General features: G+C 34.3%; 2 protein-coding genes across 2 annotated transcripts in view; both read left to right on the forward strand.

The window, feature by feature from the left end:
* LOC129743134 (uncharacterized) overlaps positions 1 to 25,000 on the forward strand; it is a gene marked incomplete at its 5' end in the record, with an annotated part of 130,922 nt that overhangs the window by 65,314 nt on the left and 40,608 nt on the right. The window lies entirely within an intron of this gene.
* Positions 12,360 to 23,680, forward strand: LOC129744801 (protein Wnt-5-like). Its single transcript, XM_055737507.1, has 6 exons — positions 12,360 to 12,536; positions 15,834 to 16,083; positions 16,158 to 16,337; positions 19,878 to 19,980; positions 20,043 to 20,210; positions 21,493 to 23,680. The coding sequence occupies exons 1-6, from the start codon at positions 12,367 to 12,369 to the stop codon at positions 21,678 to 21,680; spliced, it is 1,059 nt and encodes a 352-aa protein (XP_055593482.1). The 5' UTR covers positions 12,360 to 12,366; the 3' UTR covers positions 21,681 to 23,680.

Raw genomic sequence — 25,000 nt, forward strand, 5'->3', positions numbered from 1 at the left:
CAAAAATTGAAAACCAGATTCTGATTCATCATTCGAAATTCACATTTGAAATCAGATTCACTAAACAGATTTAAAATAAATCATTGAAATAATGTTTTAAGATTAAACCAGCACTACAGAATTTGAATAATAGATTCATGAATGAAGGCTCTAAGATTTGGCTCATGAAATTCTGATCTGGAATTAAGATTCGGAAATCGTAGTTTTTGTACATTTCGGAAATCGTATTGAAATTCGAAACTAATTCAAAGTTCTATTTTTGAATTCAGATGTAGAATTCAGATTTCAGAAAAAGATTTAGCTAGTGAATGAGTTTTTCAATCAATATAAATTTGTTGAGAAATTCAAGAGAACATTAACTTAAAAATTTGCTTGTCAATTCAATTTCCAAATTTCAAAGTTTTTATTCAGAACAAGTTTGTACACACAATTCAGCTGAAAATCACAAATATAAAGTAGAATTTGATTTAATTTTCTAAGTTTTTGAATCCCAAACCATATTTAACCAAATCATACATAAGATTTTCAGTATGGAACTGATTATTTATGAAAATTATTTCCTGTTCAAGAATAATGTACATTATTTTCTCCTAAAAAACTGCACTTTTTTTTTGGTGTATTGTTTAACGTTATTATTATTCCAGTTTTTAAAGCCAAATTTCAAATTAAAATCATAAATTTATTCCAAGTTTGCATCAAGCAAATGTGATTCGAAAAAGTTTTATTTTTTTTTTGATAATTTTATTTATTTTCATCAAAGGTTAGAATCTTGGAATTTGCAAAAGAGTTTGGAAGATTTGGCTTGTTTGATTTGAGTAAAGAATAAGTGTTTTTTAAGAAACGAAAGCTACCCTAAAAAGAACTTATTTTATGCTCAAATCAAATAAATAGATTTACCAGACTTTTTAACAAATTCAAAAAATTTAACCATCGATGAAAAAAAAGTTACTGTTTCAAGGTTTTGCAAATGACACTTTACCATCCTTGTGGCATTCGTGTCTTCTCTTAAGTTATAATTTCACATGAAAACTGTTAAGGAGTACTCAAAAACGTATTATCATATAGTAAAAACAAAATTTTTTTTAATATTTTTTATTCGTGTGTTGTTAGACAAAACATCATAGGTAAAAATTAGTCATCAAACCCCCCCCCCATGAGTCGGTTCTTCCTACGGCCCTGGGTTCATGTATCGTTCTAACTTTTGAAGCATATAAACTTGTAATTACACGCTGTCAGAAAATGCAAAAGACGTCGAGTTGCTAAATTTTTCAAAATAGATATGTGTAACACATTCTTGTATAAATGCAGTGTAAAAAATGTTTCAAATGTACGGGGTTTCCCGCTACATCTTTGATTTTTGCATCGGCAATTCGTAACGATTTCAAAATTTGGAATATACATAATTACAATCTTTCCAGCCGACAATGCAAGTAGGGGTCCATTCATTAGGCGTGTAAAAATCCTCGAATCTGCATGACGTCGTCGTTCCCTTTCGTCGTCACTGCTGGGCTATATTCTCGTAATGTCTGCCATGCGTCCGGAACAAATTAGGGATTTACAGCCACTTTTGTTATGCTTGCGGGATGGGTAGCTATTTTGAATTTTTCTCCTGGCATCGCATGGGAAAATTAGGAAGGGAGCAATAACTGATAGAATTACTGTTGGAAGCATTGACAATATTAAAAAAACAAGCATAAAAAAATATATTGTGAAAGGTCATCTAAAGCACTTATAGAAGACGCGACATAATCAAATTGAAAATTTATAATAAGTTTTGAATATTATTTTGTATATTAAAAACTGTAAAATTGAAGAAACTTAGATATGTATTAAAGGTTTATCATGCATATTTAAAAAAAAACACATGTTTCAGATAAACTCGCTATACTCAAGTTTAATTTAATGTGCTATACTTTCTTCATATAAGCTTCCTGGTGCTTGTAATTATTTTCAATAAGTTTCTCAATCGGAATTGCAGACTCATTGCATCCAGTTCGGTTGTAATTCTACTCTCCGTTGTTCTCCGAAATCGTCTGACCACCTGATCCTGCGGCATCGTTCAAGATACCTCGCAACACAGAAAGCAGTAGCTTTATTAGTATGAAGCAAACAATAGACTTCTTAACAAGTTGACGAAAAGTCTTTCGTTTTTTTCTCTGCGGTTTGCTTTCAAGTTTGAAAGAAAAATGGACAATGGAAAGCAGCAAACGGCTCAAACCTGCATGTCTTTCTTGACACGAACACCGTTGTTGAAGCTTGTTTGACCATGGTTTAAAAAGGGGCATTCGCTTTAGAATTTTTTTTTGTAGATCATGAATGAATAAGTATTTGACTCGATAGAAAATCTTCAAATTCTTAGCTAAACCAATATTAAACAATCATACAAACTACAACCCATATTTTGTTACACCGATGCACTATGCATGATTAATGAAAACTGTAATAAGATTCGACACAAATTTAGGGAACCCCTAATATGATGCTGTACCTTTTGTGGGTAATATTAAGTACCTAAGCGGTAGGACCATTGAATTGGATTATAAAATTTTAATGAATGGGGTGAAGAAACAGGGTAGAGAGGAAGAGCCACTGTACCAGTGATACTTACAGTTTGATGAAAAGAATGGATATCGAAAAATGAGGTACATTCTCGGGAGGGTTTTAGTAATCTCAACCGGCTAAACCACCTTGAAAGATGAAGAATCCAGAATGTGCTTTTCCTATGATCATTTCAGTGGAAACGGGTTCGAGAAAGGCGCGGGCGGTGCAACGGAGAAGATGAAGAAGCTGATGATGATGATGCTGCGGTAGATTACAAAGTTGAACGCAACAATTCTCGTTAAATTATTAACGTTGCCCTTTGTGACTTGATACTTCTCCTGAGCCTGTGATGAACTGTTTACCGACCAGTTAATTGGATAGAAATCTCCTACCTTCATAAAATCGTAGAAAATCTTTTTATACTCTCTCCTCTTTTGACTTTTTGGTTCCTAATAAGTAGTCAGAAATTGGATACGAGGGTTGAATGGTGGATTGTATGTAATTAGAGCTCATTTGATGGCCAAACAATTATTTGGGTCGTCGTGATTCTTATTGAAATAATTCAGAGTAGTAGTAAGTAGTTTCGAACATTTTACAATGTTTTAAATTAGTATGAATTATATATAGAATGTATAAGAGCTGTGATTTCAAATTATACGTTAATGATTTACCTCGACGATTAAAGATAAATGCTGGTTTTTTCCAAACGGCTAGATTTCGCACAAAAAAACTTTATAAGAAAACATATTTTTTTAAACTGTGAATAAATGCTGTTAATTGATAAACGATTATCCCGATTCTCCTACTAAATAGCGTGTGAATAAAAATGGTTGATAATAAAATCTTTATTTTTTTATTCTCAACTTAGGTATTTCGTATGAGCTAAGCTTGCCAGAAATATTGTTTTAAATGCTGTCCTGATTAATCCCCATTTTAATCAGCATTCTTCATTGAAAAACCTATTATATTGGAGAAATTTTAATAACTTCATAATCATAGAAACAAATGTTTAAGGAACAAAATAATCTTTTTAAGGCTTCCACAGTTTGTGAAATGGAGGCTACACTGAGCTCTATTGAAAAAAGTTGTTCATGAAACAAACTGTAATTTGGAGCATCCGAGGATGTATTAAATATGTGATTACCAGGTTCAACAAATTAAACTTTTTTCGATGGTTCCGATAATTGTAAAACTCTACTTTTTTCATAATTTTGGAAAAAAATCATAAAATATTCAGTGTGAGCTTTTTTGGATACTGTAAAATTGCAGCGATTTATTATGATTTACGTAAAAAAAGATGCAGAAGTTTTCCTTAAGATGAAAATTTAAATTTTACGCTTTTCAACAAAGTTGGAAATCATCAACGACCAAATTTCGATACATGAGTTTTCCTCCTTAAAACCTCAAGGCCGTTTAAAATAAAAAAAAATCAAAAAAATAGATTTTTCCTGAAAAGCGATTCCAGATTTAATTACGACTTAACCAAAGGTATTGTCAACGAAGGTAAAGAATTTTTTTTATCGCACATAGTTCGAGTTTTCTCTTCCGGGTTTAGTCTTTGTGATTATAAAATTGCCTGATTTCCTACCATTTTCAAAGCTATGAACCCAGAATTTCTCGTCTCGAAACGGTTTAACGTAATATACAGAAATAATTGTTTAATGACGCTGAAATACATTTAAATTGTCATTGCATCCGAGCACAATCATTGTTTCCGACACAGAATCAAAATTAATTGGTACTTCACCCTTTCCCATTGCAGTCGATTTCACGGCTTTGACACGTTAGGGTGTTTCATGGAATTAACCGCAATAAAAACTCAAAGTAAGAACTTGAGGAATAAAATGTTCTCTTGGCATGATCCTTAAACGATTGATAATCTCATAATCAAACTTGAGTAGCTATTTTATAAATAAAAACCTTCGTGAGTGCTAGAACAACATAATGATGTTTTTTTACACAATCATCTTTTGTTGACTTATCTTCTTTATTTTCACCTACGCGGAATAAATGATTGAAATTTATAATTTCTTCCATATTTGTAGAGAGGAACGTTTCTTCGCTTGAAATCACTTTATATTTTAATAATAAGTATCTACATAAAAAAAAATCAAAGTTGTTTTAGGAAAATATTATTTAAAGCATTCTCTATTTTCTCAAGAAAATAAATATTTAAACACAGCTTTAGAGAACGTTTTCCCAATCGTGGTTCATGTAGGTATTTATGAAGCACCAACCAACAATCTGTTTGATTATTTTCGATTGACTTCTGCTGACGTATCCAATTTATTGATAAATTAGTTAACACAATCATACACGCCGACATCCGCAGAAATGCTTTCTATTAATATTTCCGTTATTTTATGTTGCGTAGTAAAGCTTGATTCAGGTCGTCATGTCAGCTGAAATCCTTTCACATCGTGATGACACTGACGAAATGGGTCCTTTTTTCCGGAATCGCTTCTGCCAAGTCAAGTGTCTATGAATCTTTCATAACCTTTGACATTGCTGCCAGGCTGCCATTCACGATACGCACGCCATCAGCCATCCAGCCGTCTTTTGTGGTAGAGATGCTCCGTCTATAGTTTGGCGATGGCTGTGGCTTGTTGTGGCCCATATGTTTTACCAGCATCGGCAAAACATGAAAGATAATAGTTTGTCGTCTCCAGAGACTGTTCACCTATACGAGTAATCTCGGCTTTTGTGCACTGTTGAAAAAAATAGCTGATAAGGGAAATTGCAACATGACATGTATTGATAGCTGATATGTCGTTTAAAAAAATCGAATGAACTTATTTTGACGGTACACCCACTTTTTTGAGGTCTTTAAAAATTCCTATCGTACCAAACACGTTCGAGTTTTCATTTTAAAGAAACATTTAGTTTCAAAGTCTTCTTTTAAAAACAAAATTTTCTGAAAGAAGACACAGCACACAGAACCATTCTAGATTTTAAACTTTGTTTTCGTAACAAGGATTGTCACAAGGAAAATCACGGTGTCTTTTTAGAACGATTTGGAAAAAAAACTTCACATCTCTGAAAAGATCCCGTGAAGATTTTATTAAAATAAATTTAACGGAGTAACGTAAAATTATTTGATCCCAAAATGTGTTTGAAAATAAGTGTAAACAAAAATGTCTGGCGAAATTTAGTCCTACATCACTCTAGGCCTAAGACATTTCATCGTACAACACTGTAGTTATGACGTTCACGAGTTGAAAATTAAATTTTGAATTTAAATTTCGATTTACATTTAAATGAACCTTTTGTATTGCAACTCAAAAACCCTACATCGTCTTTAGTATGGGGTTTTATTAAGAAGTGTATCTAAAAAAGCTCAGAATTTGAAACCAACAATTTTTAATTCAAAATTTATTCATCAAATATTAATCTAACACATCAACAAGTTGGTATTCATGTGTCAGGCGACAGGAGTCTTTCAAATATTCAGCTCTACATTCAAAAGGGTTTTCTAAATTGAATAAAGGCATACAATTCCTTTTTTTCTCGAGGTGCAAAGAATTTAGATGCTAATTTTGGCTACCCTAAATCCAAATATGCAACTTTTGAAAAAGGATGAAAATCATTTGATATATTTCTGCTAATTTTTATCAAATTGTAGAACGATGCAAAAAATATTTTAAAAAAACACGTATGTGATTTTTACTTCTTTGAAAAAAGTTCTAAATGTTTACTTTTTGTTTACTTTTCACGATAGCCTTCAAAAATTAACTTTTTTGGCCTTTTATTTCAATACCTGAATTTGAGTTGGAATAATTACTTTATCTCAGACTTCGATCACTGCCACTATTGAAATAAAATAAAATATTTTCTTCTTTTTTATCAATTTTTTTTAAATCGTCAACTATATGTTTTGAATAAATTCTTTTAAATTCAAATTGATTTATCTTCTCAATCGACAATTCACATTTTCAATCGTAACTAAACCCTTTTTTTTTAATTTCAAGATATATTCGCGGAAAACTATCAATCCTTCAATTGAAAGTGAAGAACAGATATGTAAATTAAGATGATTAAAAAATAACAAATATTATCATTTTGCTGAACAATTTTTAATCCTGGTTAATTTCTGACTTGATCTTAAAATTATTTTTTTAATTTGGAACTACTTTTTTTTTAATCTGGTAGTCTATTTTTAATATTCTTTTTTGTACACTGATTCTTATGTCCGAAGCTTTAAATTCTGGTTTCATTCGGAATTTTTATTTGTATTCATTTTCTGGTGTTTCTGAAATATTGATTTCAAATTATTAAACAAGACTGCTTAAAATTTATTTTCCAAGCAAATTCCTAGTTCAGAATAAAGAACATCATTTTGAATAGTACTAATGACTTACCAAAAAAGGCTTGAATGAAACTTGGATTCTAATTTGAATTTGAATTTTTGAATTTTGAATCGTATCAGTAAAATTAATCATTTTGTCGAGTTTGTGTAATGGTCATGAGTAGGAAAACGGTTTTAGAAATCAATTTTTCGCTGCACGTGGCGAAGAGGATACCCTTCAAGCCTTCTAAGCCAACGGTCATGAGATCGAAACCCGATAACGGCATACATAGTACACTTTCTGTAGGTTGGTGGTTTTAGCATTTATAAGATGCTAGCCATCATATTCTCGAAAGTTGTACGCTGAGATTTAAGTAAACTAACCTTTTCGAGAAAACATCAAGTTTCAACGACCCCAGCAAACCCCCCCCCCCCCCCTCATGAGATTTTTTAAAAGAAAATTTTCAGTTCAAGAAATGAATTTACCGTAGTAACGTGAACTTGCTTGATCACAAAAGGTGATTTAAAATAATTGTTAACAAACATGTCAGAAAATTGGCTCGCCTCCGCACTCCTTAATCACTCCATGCCAAAGACATTTTATTCTACGACACTATATGACGTCAATTGCAATTTGCAACTTAATATACCTTTTGTATTGAAACTCAAATCTTGACACAGAACCCTACCTCTTCTTTAAAATTGGTTTTTATTATGAAGTGTATCTTAACAAGTTCGTCCATTACCTACTTTATTACTTATCACTTTTAAATAATTCAAAAAATTGTTTATATCATTACAAATTTTATGCAGATACCTCCATTTTTTTGTATTTCTTGTTCTTGGACTCTTCGTTCAGAAGGGTTTTGATGAATTCAACAAAGCCACCCAATCCACATTTTTCTGAAGTGCAAAAAATTCAAGAGACTATTTTGATCAATTTCGGTGCCCTGAATAGGCAAAAATAGATTGAGAAAGTTCTGCACTTTTCTGACAAAACTTTAAAATATTACAAACAAAATTTAAAATAAAGATTTTTATTAACTTTCTCCAAGACCCCAATTAATTTTGACATTTGCACAAAAGTTATAAAAGTTTTCTATTCGTTTACTTTTTCCAATTTAGTGAAATAACAGATTTATAACCGGATTTTTCAAGAAGTATTAACTTAAATAAATTTGAGATATGTTTTAATATATTTAATCATCAAATCGTTTTGCAGACTTCAACAAATTTGTTATATGATATAACATCTTTTTTTAAACTTTCTTCAGTAGAATTTTACGTTTTTAGATCATTCATCATCATCATCATATAAACAGATATACTTGAACCGATATACACCACTTAACGAGAAAACAGGAGACACGAATAGCGCTATCTGGCGACAGAAATGGAAGTATTACACTGTTAATTTTTTCGGAGCTTTGATCAGAGATGCCAGGTGTCCTGATTTTTCAATTGACTATCGCATAAAGTGTGGCATAGCATATCGAGAAGGCGGAAGTAAAATGAGTACTTTTTGAATAAATATAAATTATTAACAGCGCAAATTCTTACAATTCTTAAAACGTTATCCAAACCCTTAAACATCGTGATTGTAATAAAACTATCGATTTAGTGCAAAGTTTTGAAAAAAAGAAAGAATGAAAAGGGAATGTTATTTGACTCAAAAACGTTAATGTCAAGCATTTGTAATAAATGACTAATTTATAATGACTTTATAAATAACTAAAAATACATTGAATTACGACATTCACGATCAAATCTGCCAGCACAGATTTTAGACTATTGAGTTGATAATTTTCGCCAGCACTTAACGCGTAAACAAATTTTGATGGCGCAGGATTAGAAATAAATAATTGTATTTATTATAACTGGCATCCCTGATCAAGTCGAGTCCGAAATACACGCTATTCACAAGTTAGATGAACTTCTCAAATTAGTGCTTCCATTTTGTTCGCTAGAGGATGCTGATGGTGTCGCCTTCTCATTGTATGAAGAAAATAAGTGTGGTGAATATTGGTTTCAATTATATTTGATATAAATGTTGTGCCTAAATTGATGAAAGTATAATCAATTAGTTAGATTTGTTAGTTAATCAGTTATCACTGATTGATTAAACTCAAAACTGATTCATGAAGAATTTCATAAATGAAAGTAAAATATGAAGCTGAAAAAGATAAGTGTTTAGTACCTATGTTTTAATGATTGATTTGGTAGACGTTGCTAACCCCAACTGGCTAACTTTTTTAAGGGTGACATTCATCACTGTGTTAATGAGGCGACTAAATGTCCGACCAGGACACTCAATAAGAAATGCATGCCGTTTCGTCAAATAATGACCGATTTTAACCATTGTTGTTGCGCTCGATTACAATTTTTCATGTTTTTTCTAATATTTGAGTTTGGATGATATTCACTTGATAGTTCGGAAAGAAGTAAGGGCGGAAAAATGCTTGACAATTTAAAAAAATATATTGCATAACCACAGGGGCTTAGGAACATGACTGGACGGAACCCGTTTTTGAAAGAAATCAGTCGAAGGAGACAAAAGTTATTGACGAAAAACTGGTTTTTCATGTTTCTCTCGAACAAAATGTCTTAAAATCCCATACAAACTTCAGGCTCGTTGAGCGACCCCTTCCCGTGGTCCGATCTGGTCCAAATTTGGCATGAGATCTTGTACTAGGCCCAGGATCAATTTTAGCCTGCAGCGTATAACATTTCACAGGTTTTAAATTTCCCATACAAATTAGGGGCAGCAGTCTAATACACATCCATAACTTACACAGTAACTGAACGATTCCAATGTGTCGTCATAAATATGAATCATAACGAATATATCATTCAATAACTAACCGCCAGAACTCTAGCATAGAAAAATATCGGAAATTTCAAACCTGGAACATAATTTATAAAACGAGCATATTAAAAAACTGTCGGGTTCCAAGGCACAACTTAATTGGAAAAATCTTACTTAAATCTTAAAAATCTTTACGAAGATTTCTGACATTACTCTTATGCGCATCTCACTTTTTATTCACACTAGAAAATATTTTCGACATAGAACTTTTTAAGTTGGAAAAGGTTGATATAGAATAAAAACTTCTCTGCACTCGGTGCAAATTGCAGGGGATAACCTCACATCTCTGCATAAATTAATAAAGGGTAATTCATAATTTTAGGCGAATCATTCAACGATGTCCCTGCTGGAGGTAAACGAAATCAACGGAGAATCGGGTCGGGCACATACAATTAAACATGTTACAATGTTACATGCAATTATAGATCACTATGTATTATCCACTTATACAAGACAAAAACACAATTTTACAAAAAGAAACTTCTTAAACTCAAAAATTTAATTTTCACCTGAGGAGCGAAAAAAAAACACGTGCGACACCAACAAACTACCCCTACTTCTTCCTTAAGTATGGATAGCTTACCTTAAATCTTGGCCTAAAAACTAAATTTGTGAAGGTCACATTTCTCGAACAAGAACTTAACAGGTCATGCAAAACAATTCGTTCGACAATTAGTTCCACTTTGTCAAAACCGTCCGAAGAAGAGAGCATGAAGACAAAGGACTACGTTAGGGAAAAGTTGCTTTGGAACATGTGTAGCTGTCTACATTATTCGAATCCTACAGAGAGGGTAACAGATTTTAACCTCCCATTACAAAGTTCAATGCCTAGCCCATTCTGGTGTCTATCGGTTTCCTTCTCTAGGTGGCACGCAAAATTTTCCGTCTTGAGTGCGTACGAGTTCTGTGTGGTGTCGAGAGAAATAATAAAGCATAATTTATGACACATTCAAGCGGAAAGAGATCATGCCGCAACATCAAAGAGGAAAATATTTTGTCGGAATGCCGACATTGTGATGCGGTAGTATTTTTCTTCGTAGCTTGTGGCATTTTCTCCTTGTTCACACATAATCATGTTTGACCACCAATCAGGTCCAGTTTGTGTGTGAGCTCAACCTGTAGCAGCAGACAGCATCCGAATCGGGACTCTGTGGGTCGTGCGGCCAACGAGCGGCAGCGATAGAGCTTTCGATCGGCGGCATTGAATTAATCGTTTTCAATTATGCAAATTTACAGTGGAAGAAGGAGTATTCGTCGTGCTGATCATGTTATGTTAATCATCTTAGAGCTTACTGTGCTAGATTTGGTAGTGACATCTTTTTGAATAATTGACGCTGTGAGTAAAAGTGACTAGAGCAGCTACACTATAGCTAATTTACCGTAAGCGGACAGCACTGTAAGAAGAGTTTAATATAAATTTCAATAAGTACTTGGATAGTTGAACTTGACTCTTCGAAGGCCCTTTAATGGTCGAAACTTGAGTAAACCTAGCCAAGGTCGAAATTGTTGACAGACCATTAGGTATCTGAATTGCATGCAACTCATACGAACGAGTGTATACCTATTCAAAAAAAAACTTTTTGTATCACTTCTTTGTATTCTCTTGCATAATTTTTGCCTTCAGACCACTTTAGTTGAATAACGAAGAACAAAGACATCAAAAGTAAAAAAAATTCTATAAAATTAGTCCAAAAAAAACCTAATTCCTAGTTTGTGTTGTTAAGCTTTATTCCCATTCCTTGTTTCTAGAATGATTTTGAATCAACTCAAATCCTTTATTTATATTTGAAATCTTTATGGGTTTACTCAGGTTCTATAATAACTTTTAGGTGTCCAAGTTTTATTGAACAAATTATATATCACCGTGCTACAAACAAATGAACCTATAATTTGCAACCAATTAAAGTTTTTTTCATGCGGTGGATTTCAAGAAAAAGCCGTTTCCCTCCGTTGCGTCACATCAGGTGTTTTTTTTACAGTAGGTACCGAAGCTTCCTGCTCTGTCGACGACGAAATTTGTGAAAACTTTGATTTATTGACAAAAAACTTGTCGTTTTTGGTTTTCAATTTTAATGCAATTTTTTTTTTTTTTCATTTAACGAGCAATCTGCATTTCAAACAAAACAGAATTATAACAGTTTTAAAACAACCTGAAATTTGAAGTGTAAACTAATCAAAAGTTTGCAACTCATTGAATTATACACATCGAATTTATTAAACAGTCGAATTTGATTTTTATTTTTAATGCTAAGCGATGCTGATATATCCATTATACTGGTCAAAATTGGGCCAAAAAAGTGTCGAACGGGTTTGGGTTCAAATTTTGGTGGCTCTAGGATTTGAAATTAGCTGTAGCAAAAAATTCAAAGCTTGTATGGAAATTTGGTATGGAGTTATAAAGTTGGTTAAACCGGAAATTGGCCAGTGGCCGCAAATTGTTTCTGATAAGCTAAAAGCTATACCTATTTAAGTAACTATACGAAAATACACGTTATTTTTATCATTATTTTCTAGTTGTGTAGGTCATTCTTGCCATTTGTACTTCAACAAGAAATTATAATCTGCCCTATCAAAACACCTAAATGCTAATGCTACATTTAACTTCTGAACAAAGACATTTTTAACCGAATTTATTCCACAATATTTTATATCCTACATTTCAGGTTCGCCAGAGATGGCTTTCGTACATTCACTAGCAGCGGCGGCCGCTGCCAGTTTCATCGCCCGGGCATGCCGTGACGGACAGCTGGCATCATGTGGATGCTCCAGAAGCCCTCGGCCAGCACAGCTTCACGAAGACTGGACTTGGGGAGGATGTGGAGATGACATGGAATTCGGATACAAGTAAGTGTACTCCTCTGATGGTTCCCCCACTCGAAACAATACCGTTACCCAACAAATCTCATGGTAGGGAGATACGCAACCTTTTCTGAATTTTATGTAATAATTTATGACGACAATTTCCACCAGTATGGTAGCAATGCATATCAAATCAATGTTTCACGCCACCAGCAGCAGTTTCGGGCAGCTTAGTTTCGCTGGGTGCGACTGTTGTTGAAGAGATGCAATAATTTCACATCCTAGATGACACTCTACGTCGGAAACACTTATGGTTTTTATGATACGCTATACACAGAGCGACTTCCCGACCGGAGGCTGCGAAATTTGTGTGCGAATAATGTGTTACTAAAATGATCCGTTGTGTTTACTTTTATCCTGCACCCTTGCGGTTCTGCAGTATCAAATAATACACGAAAGCTACAAACAAGAACTCGACCGAAATTTCACGCCCTTCACATATAATCCGATGGCATTGCCTCTTCAAAACACGCCTCACAGATCCATATTGTAGCATATTTATCGAAAATGTGGCATAATGTGACCCCTCCAAAAAGGCGGGAATTAGGATCATTGGTGTCACATTTGTTGAAGTGTGTTGATCTAACCGCCATCGACTTTATGGTGCAGCGCCACCGACGATGCTCGTTTCTAACGGAAATAGAAACTTTTAGACAACAATGGCAAACAGCAACAGCTTTTCCACGTTGTTGAAGAGAAAATCCTTGCTTATGCCTTTGTGTTTGCTGTACTTCTTGAGTGCAACCTTCGGCAACCGAAAGATAAACACCCACACCCTCACCGATTCTCCACCCAACACCTACCGCCAGCATTGTACGACAACGTCAAATCATCGCAACCCAATAGCAATAGGTAGAACTAAGCTGGGGAAAGCACATCAGATCAGTTTCGTTTACACAAGTGTAATGCGGAGCGCAAACTTTCCCAGACAAGGGTACATAAATTACGTTCTAAGTTATTTTTAATATCACGAAAATATGACTCCCCCGAAATTAGCACAGTGATTTCGACTTTATGATTTCACATTTGCATGAGTGGGATACTGTTTTCGGGCTCATATTTATTCGAGTTTTTTATTCTAAAATTTCAAGCCTAGGCATTAAATGGGCTACAAATGTCTTTCAATAAATGATTCCGATACTAAGCTGAAGTAGGGTTACTATAGGGGATAATGAGGATACTTGCTCCCTGGGGATATTTGATTCCTTCGCTATGTCTCGAAACCGGAATGTCTTACAAAGATCAAATGTTCTAGAAAAATGTTCTAAATTGAACAAAACTACAAAGCTGTTATCTCAACAAATTTTTAAAAAATTATTTTTTTAGTATTTAACTTTGTTTGAAAAATTACTAATATTTGTTTCATAACAAATATTTATCCAAAAATTAGAAATTGCGCCTTTAAGTATGCAATGACTATAGGGTAGAAGACTAACTTTTAGAATTCTCTTTGTCTGACACTGAGAAATAAAAACTAATGTGTTCAACAAAGTCAATGGAACTTTTATCTTTAGATTTGGATGATTTTTGCCAAAGCTTAGTCTGATAGCCAGATCAAAGGATAAAGCCTCCTTTAATAAAGGATCACGTCTCCTTAACTTTCAAAACGCTTCTAGTTCATCTAAGGGCTCATGTATCGATCTAACTTTTACAGCATATAAACTTGAAATTACACGTTGTCAGAAAATGCAAAAGATGGCGAGTTGATGTTTTTTTTCAAAAAGATATGATGAAAATAAAAAAAAAGGATCAAGTATCCCCATTCTCCCCTACGTGCTCTTTGAACACTCAAAGACCTAACGTGTGTTTTAGTTATACTAAGGTCCAGGCCCAGAAAAATTGGAACGCGATCCTAAGAACGACTGAACCGATTCCTATAAACTTTGCACTAATACTTGAAGTCTCAAAACATTTGTTGTCATAAAAAACTTCTTTATAGGTTTCAGTATTTCGAGCTAGATATCGAAATGAGAAGGCAACTTTTTTTTGAGGAACGGTTTTGTTTATTCTAATGGGATTTTTAACCAACCTAGATGGAGTAGAAAACCGTAACAATTGTTTATTCTTCATTTTTCATATTCAAACAATGATTTTCAAGATGAGCTAATGATCTTTAAGATGAGTTGAAATTGTATTTGAACTAAACTTTAGAAGTAAAAAATATTTGTAAATATTTCAAAAAGTGACAGCTTACTTTTCGTTGAACCGTCATATTTCAACAGAATCTTCAGAAACCCCCTACAAAATGTATTTTGGCGTGAGCTTATCAGCAGATTATAAACTGTTTTTGGGCTTTCAAAAAAAACTTTCATGATTATGTTTATGAAACGTACTAAAAAAATTTCGTTTTGGACACATACATAAAAAAATTATGCAACACAATTTGTATTTTGTAGTTTGATTTGAGAATGAGAATGAGAATAAACCCGGACAAAATCTGGACTTTTCCAATGAAATCCGGGCAATCGGACCGAACCGGACTTTTCCTAAATTTTATATTAAATATCCGGGCCTTAGTTTAAAGACATTCAACGCCGAAGTATAGGAAATAATTTCATCCCCTTATATTATATCGATTGGCGGATCTCTACTTGATGAAGAAATAGTTTTTTTTTCGAAAATATATCATCGTCATCATAGAATGAAGTATCATTATTAAGATTAAAACTTAGCTTTTTCAAGTACATATATGAACGAACTGAACCTAAAAGGGTCCGAACGAAAATATGATGCCTTTCTAGAAAGGAAGATAAAAATTTAACAATAACTTTAAGCTTGTTTATAAAATTGTTCATAAGTTGAAAATGCAACTAACAATTTGCATTTATTGTCTTGAAATATTTATAAGTATTGCGATTCAATGCAATACGCTGAGTTAGCAATTGAATGCTTCTTCATCCACTATGGAAAACCACAACATTTTCCTTCCTCTCCTCTCGCTTTTGGCAGGAAAGGTGAAATAATTTGATAACATGTGCGTTTTGTATCAAACGAATCCCACTTGCTAGTAGAATCGCATCTTGCACCTGTTCACCGTCCATAGATGATTGATTTTCTTCAACGGAAATGGCAAGTCACCTTCCTACGAGGAGCACGTTCGTAAATCTTCCGACATGTCGTACAAGCGCGTGACAATAGTGCTGATCCCGACGTGATTGAAGTCACGTTTGAAATAAATCTTTTTTTTCCAATCCTTCAAATTCATCTTACGTCTGCTCGTGATTTATGCCCATGTTTCTTGAAGGAGGCCAAAACTGACACCTTTTTTCGATTTTCTTGCAGGTTCTCCCAAACTTTCATAGATATCAAGGAGAAAGAGAAAAAGCGTGGCACCCGAGGGCTGGTATCAATCCCCGCTAAATATCCGAAAATTGTGGAACGATTGCTCGAAACACTGAACGATACAAGCGAAAACGTACTAAATGGAACTGATACCTTATTTCGACCGGAAGATTTGCAGAAACTGCAGGATAGAATAGCCAAGGAGATATCAAGTTCAAATTTGGATCCGAAAGAAATGAATGAACTTCAGGTGCGTTCTGTTTTTGATTTACGGTTAAGGAACGTTCAAGTTAACATTTATTTTTTTTTTCTTTACTTTTACAGGACAGAATAAATAAAGAAATAACGAATTCGGAAGTATTCAATTTGAAACATTTCAACATTTATGACCGACTTAAGAAAATGTTTCGAAAGCCTGAAAAAACGTTGAATGGTGTCAAGTTTAGTGTTTCGGCTAAAGCGCGTGCTCTTATGAACTTGCATAACAATGAAGCAGGTAGAAGAGTAAGTATTAATTTTAAATATGTATATCATGAGTTCTCACATGTGATATTTTAGTTTGATGAATAAAATGTGAAGAAAAATACATAATTAATGAATGCACACAGAAATGAAAATTGACCAAGCGCAAATCGTTTATCAATTGAGTATATTTTTTCTTGTGACATAAAGTAGGAACATATAAATCAAATATCCTTTCGACATCCTTTCGACGGTGTATACAAATTACAAGGATGATTTTTTTTTGTTTCGATTATAGTCGTTTTAACATCTTTATGTCATTCGCGACTCATATCAACGATGCAGTTGGCGGACAGTCATTGAAAAACTTATCCGGTACGGTACAACTGTGATCGATGTTTACTCTTGGGCTCGAACTCACGGACGTCGGCTCAGGAAGCAACTGACTTGCCAACTGCCAACTTGCCTCGATTTTCAGCAAAAAAAATTGCTGGAAACGTGCAGTAATCCAAATTTTTGCTGGAAACCAACAATCGGTTTTCAAATTGCTGGATTTTTCAGCAATTCGGTTGTGTTCTTGCCATTTTTGCTGAAAAATTATGCAATCGGTTTTCAAATTGCTGGACTTTCCAGCAATGGGTCTAGTTTGCTGGAAAATCAGCAATCAAGCTGTCAAATTGGAGACTGAAAGATTTCGCATGCTTTAGCAAGGTGAGACTCTTTTTTTACGAATTTTTGTAAGATTTATCCAACTATTTTTATTCCATTCCATTCCATGGAAGATACTAATTTAAGTGGCGGATGATCAATACTTTGGCACGAAGCTGCCACCACAAAGCCGGTGTTAGGATGTTGAAAAAAAATTATTTGCGAAAATAAATACTTGCCTTAGTGATAAATGGGAGAGAATAATTTTGTTTCATTGCTTATTATATGCACAGCCAGTATTTTATATTTAATTTTGAATTGAAAGTTGAGTTGATAGAGCTGCAGTGCGATTCTTTATTAAAAGCGAAATTCATTGAAGTGGCTGTACCAAAATTTTACAGTTATTTGCCTGAACGCTACGATAAGTCACGGAAATTTGTTGCCAGAATTCTTGCTATGTTTGCAAGTAGTTATCTATGTGAGCAGTTTTTTTCATAATGAAAGCTACAAAAACTTCTCATCGTTCGAGATTATCTGATAAAAATTTATCATCAATAATGAAAGTGTCAGTGACAAATAAACTTCAATCTGATATCAGGAGTCAGGACGATTGATATAATGCATTATAATATAAGAATGTTAAATTAAAAGCTTACATAAAAATTAAACGCAAAATTTCATTCCAAGTTTGCTTGTAACTATATTCCATATTATTGTATCTAATTTCCGCGAAACTAATGTGTTATGTTTTCTAACTGATTTTGGCTGCGGCGAGTTTGACATGCCAGCAGTAAAGGGTTTAAAGTTTTTGGCTTTTTTTCATTTTTATCAAGTTCTAGAAAGCTTTTTTCGAAAAACGTCTTATGTTATATATACAACGATAAATTACAACGATGCTGTTGCTGATTCTCCAGATACGTGTTGCAATTTATTTGCTGAGCATTTTCGGGTGGTCTTCCTGGACACTGCCTCTTCCGAAACTGAGTGCTCTGATGCCACGTTTCACGTCCCGGCGGATTCTATAGATTTCAACACCTTCGAGATAGATCAAAGGCTCATCGAAAATGCCGCAAGGAAACTAAAATGCTCTTTTGCTCCTGGACCTGATGGAATTCCGGCTGTTATTTACAGTCGATGCATCGAAGCTCTCCCGTTGCCGCTAGCCCAAATCTATAACCGATCATTTCAACAACGTAGATCCCCGGACTATTGGAAAAATTCCTTCATGTTTCCTGTCTTCAAAAATGGCGAACGACGAAATGTGAAGCAATATCGAGGCATTACGAGTTTATCGGCAGGATCCAAGCTTTTCGAAATTGTTGTAAGTCAAGCCCTCTTACGCGCTTCCTCACATTATATTGCCGCTGAACAGCATGGGTTTATGCCTGGCAGATCGGTGAGTACCCATCTTTTAGAGTACACTTCGTTTTGTCTGAACCAAATGGAACGAAAAAAACAGGTCGATGCTATATACACCGATATCAAAGCGGCATTCGATACGATTGATCACGGAATCTTACTCGCTAAGCTAGCTAAGCTCGGTATTCATGACAACATGATCTCTTGGTTGAAATCATTCCTCACTGAGCGGTGTATTAGGATTAAATTTGGTGATAGCATATCATTTCCATTTACTAACCGATCTGGCGTGCCGCAAGGCAGCAATTTGGGACCTTTACTGTTTGTTCTGTTTTTCAACGACTTGATCCTTAGCTTGGAAATTGGAACCAAAATAGGATATGCTGATGATCTGAAACTATTCGTTCCAGTTGAATCCACTGTCGATTGTGCACACCTTCAATCTTTACTAGATCACTTTGGTGAATGGTGTAGACTTAATAAGCTATCAGTCAGCGTCTCCAAGTGCTCCGTTATAACATTCCATAGAAAGAAAACGCCAATTTTATATGATTATAACATCGATAACCAGCGCCTTGACAGGGTATTTGAAGTTGACGACCTTGGAGTTATCCTCGATGCTCAGCTTACGTTCGATAGTCAACGAACTTCAGTTATAAGAAAGGCGAATCGTCAGCTTGGCTTCATCTCCAAAGTAGCACGAGAGTTCAGAGACCCATTGTGCTTGAAGTCACTCTATTGCGCACTTGTCCGGTCAGTTACAGAACATGCTCCCTATCAGTTATGTTGGATTTTGCGAATCGAGCGTGTACAAAAGCGTTTTGTTAGATTCGCTCTACGACATCTACCCTGGCGTAATCCTGAAAACCTTCCCGCATATTCCGACCGGTGCCAGCTTCTGGGATTAGAAACATTGGAACGCCGCCGAAAAACTCAACAGGCATCATTCATCGCAAAAATACTGAATGGAGAAATTCAGTCGCTAAACCTGCTAGGAATGATCAACTTTAATGCTCCTTCGAGGACTTTACGTCATCACTCTTTGCTATCGAATCGAACCCACCGAACATCTTACGGACATAATGAACCAGTGAGTGCAATGATGCGTACGTTCCAGATTGCTGAGCATCTACATCAATTGGGGGAGCCATCTAGCCGATTCATCAACCGAGTACGCCAGTCTTCATTGTTTCGTGTTATCTAATTGTTTTGTGTAGATTCTTAGTATAGATAATTCATTAAAATAAAATGTTCGATAACAAAACTTAATAATGATAATAATAATAGCTATTTGACTTATATTTGTCTTTTTAAGTATTACCCCACCCCTCTCGAATTGTATTAAGGTAGAAAATTATGCTTTTGTGCGCTTTGGGAGATTTTTAAATCAAGTACGATTGAACTAAAACTTGAGAATTCGAAAAATCATGAAAACAATCAACATCTAGAATCAAAATCCAACAATCACATTTAAATGAATATTTTTGAACGTATGAATAACAGCAGTCAGAAACATTTCATTTGAAAAATATATAAAACTCAATTTTTATTACAAATATTCTTTCTCATTTTAAGGCTGTTATAAAGAAGTCACGTATCATCTGTAAGTGTCATGGGGTTTCGGGTTCATGCAGCTTGATCACATGCTGGCAACAATTAACATCGATTCGAGAAATTGGTAAGGGTTGTTGAGTTTTGCCATTAGTAAAATTATGTAAAAATATCTATTTGATTTCACAGGTGATTTCCTGCGAGAGAAGTACGATGAAGCAACACAAGTGAAAATTAACAAACGAGGTAGACTTCAAGTCAAAGATCCACGATACAAAATTCCGACCCCCCTCGATTTGGTTTATCTGGATGAAAGTCCCGACTGGTGTCGGAACAACAGACAACTTAAGTGGCCAGGTAATTTACTACAACTAAAAATTATTCAAGATTTGTCTATTGAATTGGTTAATGATCAAATCTTCGTAATAAGTATCATGCTCAAGTAGAAAATTTATCCCCTATCATAGAAACGTCATCAGCACCAATTTTTTAAACTTCGGTAAAATCAGTATGCTTTAAAATTTTGGTCACCAAAGATTTTATAGATATAGGGGGAAGTCGTCTACTACCTGACACTTAAGGTTTTTAAGCAATAACTTCAAAAATAGATTTTTGTAAATATTGGTTCCTCTACTGATTTGAACAGTATCAATATTATTAAAATTATTTAAATTAATTTACAACATATTCATGTGGTAAGAGAAATCATTTCATGTTAGTTTTCACTCATTTCCAAAAGTGTTGTCTATGGCCGGACATCACGAATTACTTCATCAAAGTTGTCACCAATGGCACAAAAACGTAGTAAAATGACTGAAATCACTTGCACTGGTCTTGTGAGTATGTGTTTTCCAATACTGAACGTTCTATGAAGCCAGTCAGAAAAGGTTTTTTTTGATAAACCAGAATGAAACATTTGTTTCGAAAAAACTAGAGAAAAATTCGTTTGAACTTCCGTTTTATTATCTTATATCTACTGTCTATAGTCGAAAGATAACCATTCAACGATGTCGTTCATGTGCAGTTCAAATTTTACAAGCCGAAAAAACTTACCACAATACAAATGCAATGTTTAGGCGATCCTCTCCGTACTACTAAGCAAAAGCTTTAGATGCCTATCATTGGTTTACCTTTTCAGATTGGATTACCATATTTCACCATATCAGGCTACAATTTACTTTATTTTCATATAGCGTTGAAACATTATTAGATTTGTGTTTTCGAAAAATCTATTTTGTCCGGCCATAGGCGATGTCCGGCCATAGACGACTTCCCCTAATAATATTTTGTTTTTTTTTCAATTCTGTGAGTTCTCGGAGTTTTTTTTTTCATTTTTTCCTGCAACCATGGTGGTTGATGAATGACAATTGCATGATTGAGAAGGGATCAATTGAACCCATATAGAAAACATATTAAAAAAATTGCTTAAAAAATTGTTAGTTAATCCGTGTAATTCCATTTGGCAAATTTTTTTTCACTTTTTTTTAAAGATATTCCAGGAAAAATGGCTGAGAAATTAAATCAACCCAGGGATTAAGTCTCCTCACTCTCCCCTACATATTTGAAATATTCTTAAATATTAGACTGGAATTTGATTGTGTATTAAAAAACTTTGAATGATTGTATTTTTCTTACACAGGAACCCACGGGCGAGTTTGTAACAAAACTTCATCGGGTCTAGATGGTTGTGCGATCCTTTGCTGTGGCCGGGGATACAATACGAAGAAAATCGTAGTCAAAGAACGGTGCAACTGCAAATTCCAGTGGTGCTGTCAGGTCAAGTGTGATACATGTACGCGGCATATAGAGGAGTACACGTGTAAATAATTGAAGCTATTATCATCTAAGGACACAAACGAATTCTAATATAAATGCAATTATTGCTAGTTGTTTAGTTGTTGGGTCATTTTAATTAGAAAAGAACAACGTAGAAATTTGCACTAAACAATTCCATTTCCTATCATCGACATGCTCTCTAATGTGTAAAATTGAATGTTCTCGAAAACGATTTTCAATACTCCGCGAGTATATATTATCAATAATTCCATTATCACAAAACCAGTATCTGAAGAATCTGTACATGTAAAATTAAAGGTTTTTTTTTCATGCAAGCGCTCCCTGAATTGGATTACATGGGAATCATTGGGAATGTATTGCGTTATTAAGAAAAAAGTTTAAAACACAAATACATCAAAAAATTGTGACATGAGTTAAAAAAGCAGAAAAATCTAATTTTTATTGATTTAGTCATACATTTGTTATCTTTACAGCTCTTTGCGTGTTTCAAAAGATTTTCAATATAATTTAACCAGTATACTCAATTAAAATTTCACCACAACGTAACAAAGCAACGTAAGCATTGGTTCTTTTACTTTGACCGTGACCGAGGCATGACACGCTCACACGCTCACCGTTTGAGGTTTAAAATTAAAAGTGTCACATTCTCCCAAATGAAGCGAAAGACGTCACAATAAAAACGAGAGTTTTGTATACTTGCTAAATCGTGTTAGGTCTCGGTAGATTTAAACTTTGGTACTGAATTTCAGCTTACATATCGACGAAATAAATTATTTGATGGCAACAGGAATGTCCTACTTGCTTTAAATTGAAATTTTGGGACTTATTCTGGACTTATTGAGTGACGTAATTCGCTAAATTTTACCACGTGGTCCTGTCTGAAGTCAGCCTTTCAAACAAAAATTTCAGTTCGTTTGTGCTTCGAGAACCCATCAAAGGTGTTCGAAATAGACTTTCTCGAACTGTTTATAGGAGTCAGGAAAACGGGTTAAATTTGGTGAATCACGTGAATCGCGAATCACAGAATAACTGCCACATTGGTGAATTGAGATATTAACAGATTGAAAAGTTTCCAAGTCAAGACCCACCGTTCTCGTGAAAATTAACGTGAAAATTTTTATTTCGCTAATAACTCAACAACGCAACAAAACTAGGTTTTGTTACATGTTAGAAACCAAAAAGAATGGTAGAAAGATGAAACTTCAACCGGTCTTAGTGTTTAAAGCCTCTTAGAACTGTCTCTTTTTCGATTCCGATATAATTTCAACGGAAATATCAGGGGAATCGAAATAAAATCATTTCTGTGAGGTTTTACATAACAAGCTAGGTAAGAAATTTCATTTTACTACATATCTAAAAATCTAGTTTTGTTCAGTTGTTGAGTTATTGACTAAATAAGATTTGTTAACGTTCAATTTTCACACGAACTGCCAATAATGAAAAAGTGAACATACTGCACAATGCTAATCTATCCAGATAAAATATGTTCAGCTGATCATTTTTCGACGTTTTCTAAGTTTCGGATTGTTTTGAGATGACAATTCCTAATATATAAAAATCCAGTGTATAACAATTATCACAATTGAAATCCTAAGCGATGTACATAAGTTATTTTAATTTATAAATATCAGTATTATTATCAGGTTAATAATTTGCAAGATTCACAATAAAAAAAAAACATCAATTTTTGTAACAAATTATTTATTATAATAGCTGTAGATTTCATTAGTATAGATAAATAGAAAGTAAACACTGATATTTTGTTCATACCGCACGACATCGAACAATGAAAAGTTGATAAGTTTGTTTTTTTTTTTTTTTTTTTTTTTTTGTCAACTGCCAAATTAGAACACGACAATTTATTTTAAAAAGACCAGTTCTTGTTTATTATTTGTTCCGATAATCAAACCAAGTAGGATCTTTATAATCATTATAAATGTGCGATCACATTCTCAAGAACAAAAGGCAATGTAAAATTTTAATACTAATAAATGTATTCTTTTGAATTGCAAGATATGTGATTAAAGAAACATGTTTTAAATCTGAATGGAATCAATTAATGATATCACAAACTCACATGCCATCGTGAAGTAGAAATATGTGTAAGATAAGTATTCATCAGTGTAAGTATGTCTCTAACAAACCTTGTTTTTTTTTCCTATTCGCAGGGCTGAATCATCCCGAAGAATAAAAACTCCCAAAAAAAAATTATCCTCCTCTGAATTATTTTTGGCAGTTTTCGCATTTTTTGAGATATTTTAAATTTTAATCCGTCCCAGATTTTTTTATCCGTAAGAATTCTAAGAGTGTCAATTTGACACTACTGACTAAATCTGCCTTATCTATTTTGTTTCTCTAACGTTTTCTACAAAATATATATAAATATATACATATATAGTTAAGGAAACCTCGTATTGTAACTTAAATACTGCAACTGAATCCCAACTTTTGAAACAGAGATAAGCGCGTTAACATGTAGAAAAACAAGCGCTTCATGTACTCACTCACAGTAAAAATGGTCGCTAGGCCGAATGATTGCTATGCCGTTAAGCTTTTTTGCATGTTAGGCCGAATGACCATTAGGTCGAATGCACGTGCTCGAATGATCGTAAGGTCGAATGGTTGTAAGGCCGAATGGATATAAAGTCGAATGAGCACTAGGATGAATGGTCATTAGACCGAATGGCCGAATGGTCATTAAGCCGAATGGTCGTAAGGTCAAATAGAACGGATCCTTGGCCGAATTGTCGTTCGGCCGAATGATCGCTATGTCGAATATGTGTAAGGACGAATGAATTGAACGCTATAACACGAATGAATATTAGCCCGAATGTATGTTATGCCAAATGGATATTTGGCAGAATGGATGCTAATCCAAATGGTCGTTAGGCCGAATGGTCATAAGGCCGAATGGTCGTTATGCCGAGTGGTTGTTAAGCCACACTGATATCAGGCCGAATGGATGTTAGGCCGCACGGTCGTTCATCGAAGTTTTTACGAGTGAGGCCGATGACATAGTGAGAGAAATGTGGTTTGCCGCTTTGAATCGCATTCGCCGGTTCGCATCGCATCGCACTCACTATGTCATCGGCCTGAGCGTGAGTTCCAGATTACAGCAATCTAAACGTCATCCGTATCGAGCCAATCAACCTTTTGCTGGGGGTTAATATGCTTGCCTTGAATGAGATAGCTATCAACTGGTTGCCTGACCATTTGGCCTAACATTCAGGCAATCGTTAAAGATTTTATATTGGCGTTGCAACAATTTAGCCTATAAGGATATATTGACAGTTTTACACAAACACCACCTTAGCAGGGGGCCTCAGCCCTAACCTCAAACCATGGGAGAA

The sequence above is a fragment of the Uranotaenia lowii genome, chromosome 2 (assembly GCF_029784155.1).
Source record: "Uranotaenia lowii strain MFRU-FL chromosome 2, ASM2978415v1, whole genome shotgun sequence".
Taxonomy (NCBI): Eukaryota; Metazoa; Arthropoda; class Insecta; order Diptera; family Culicidae; genus Uranotaenia; species Uranotaenia lowii.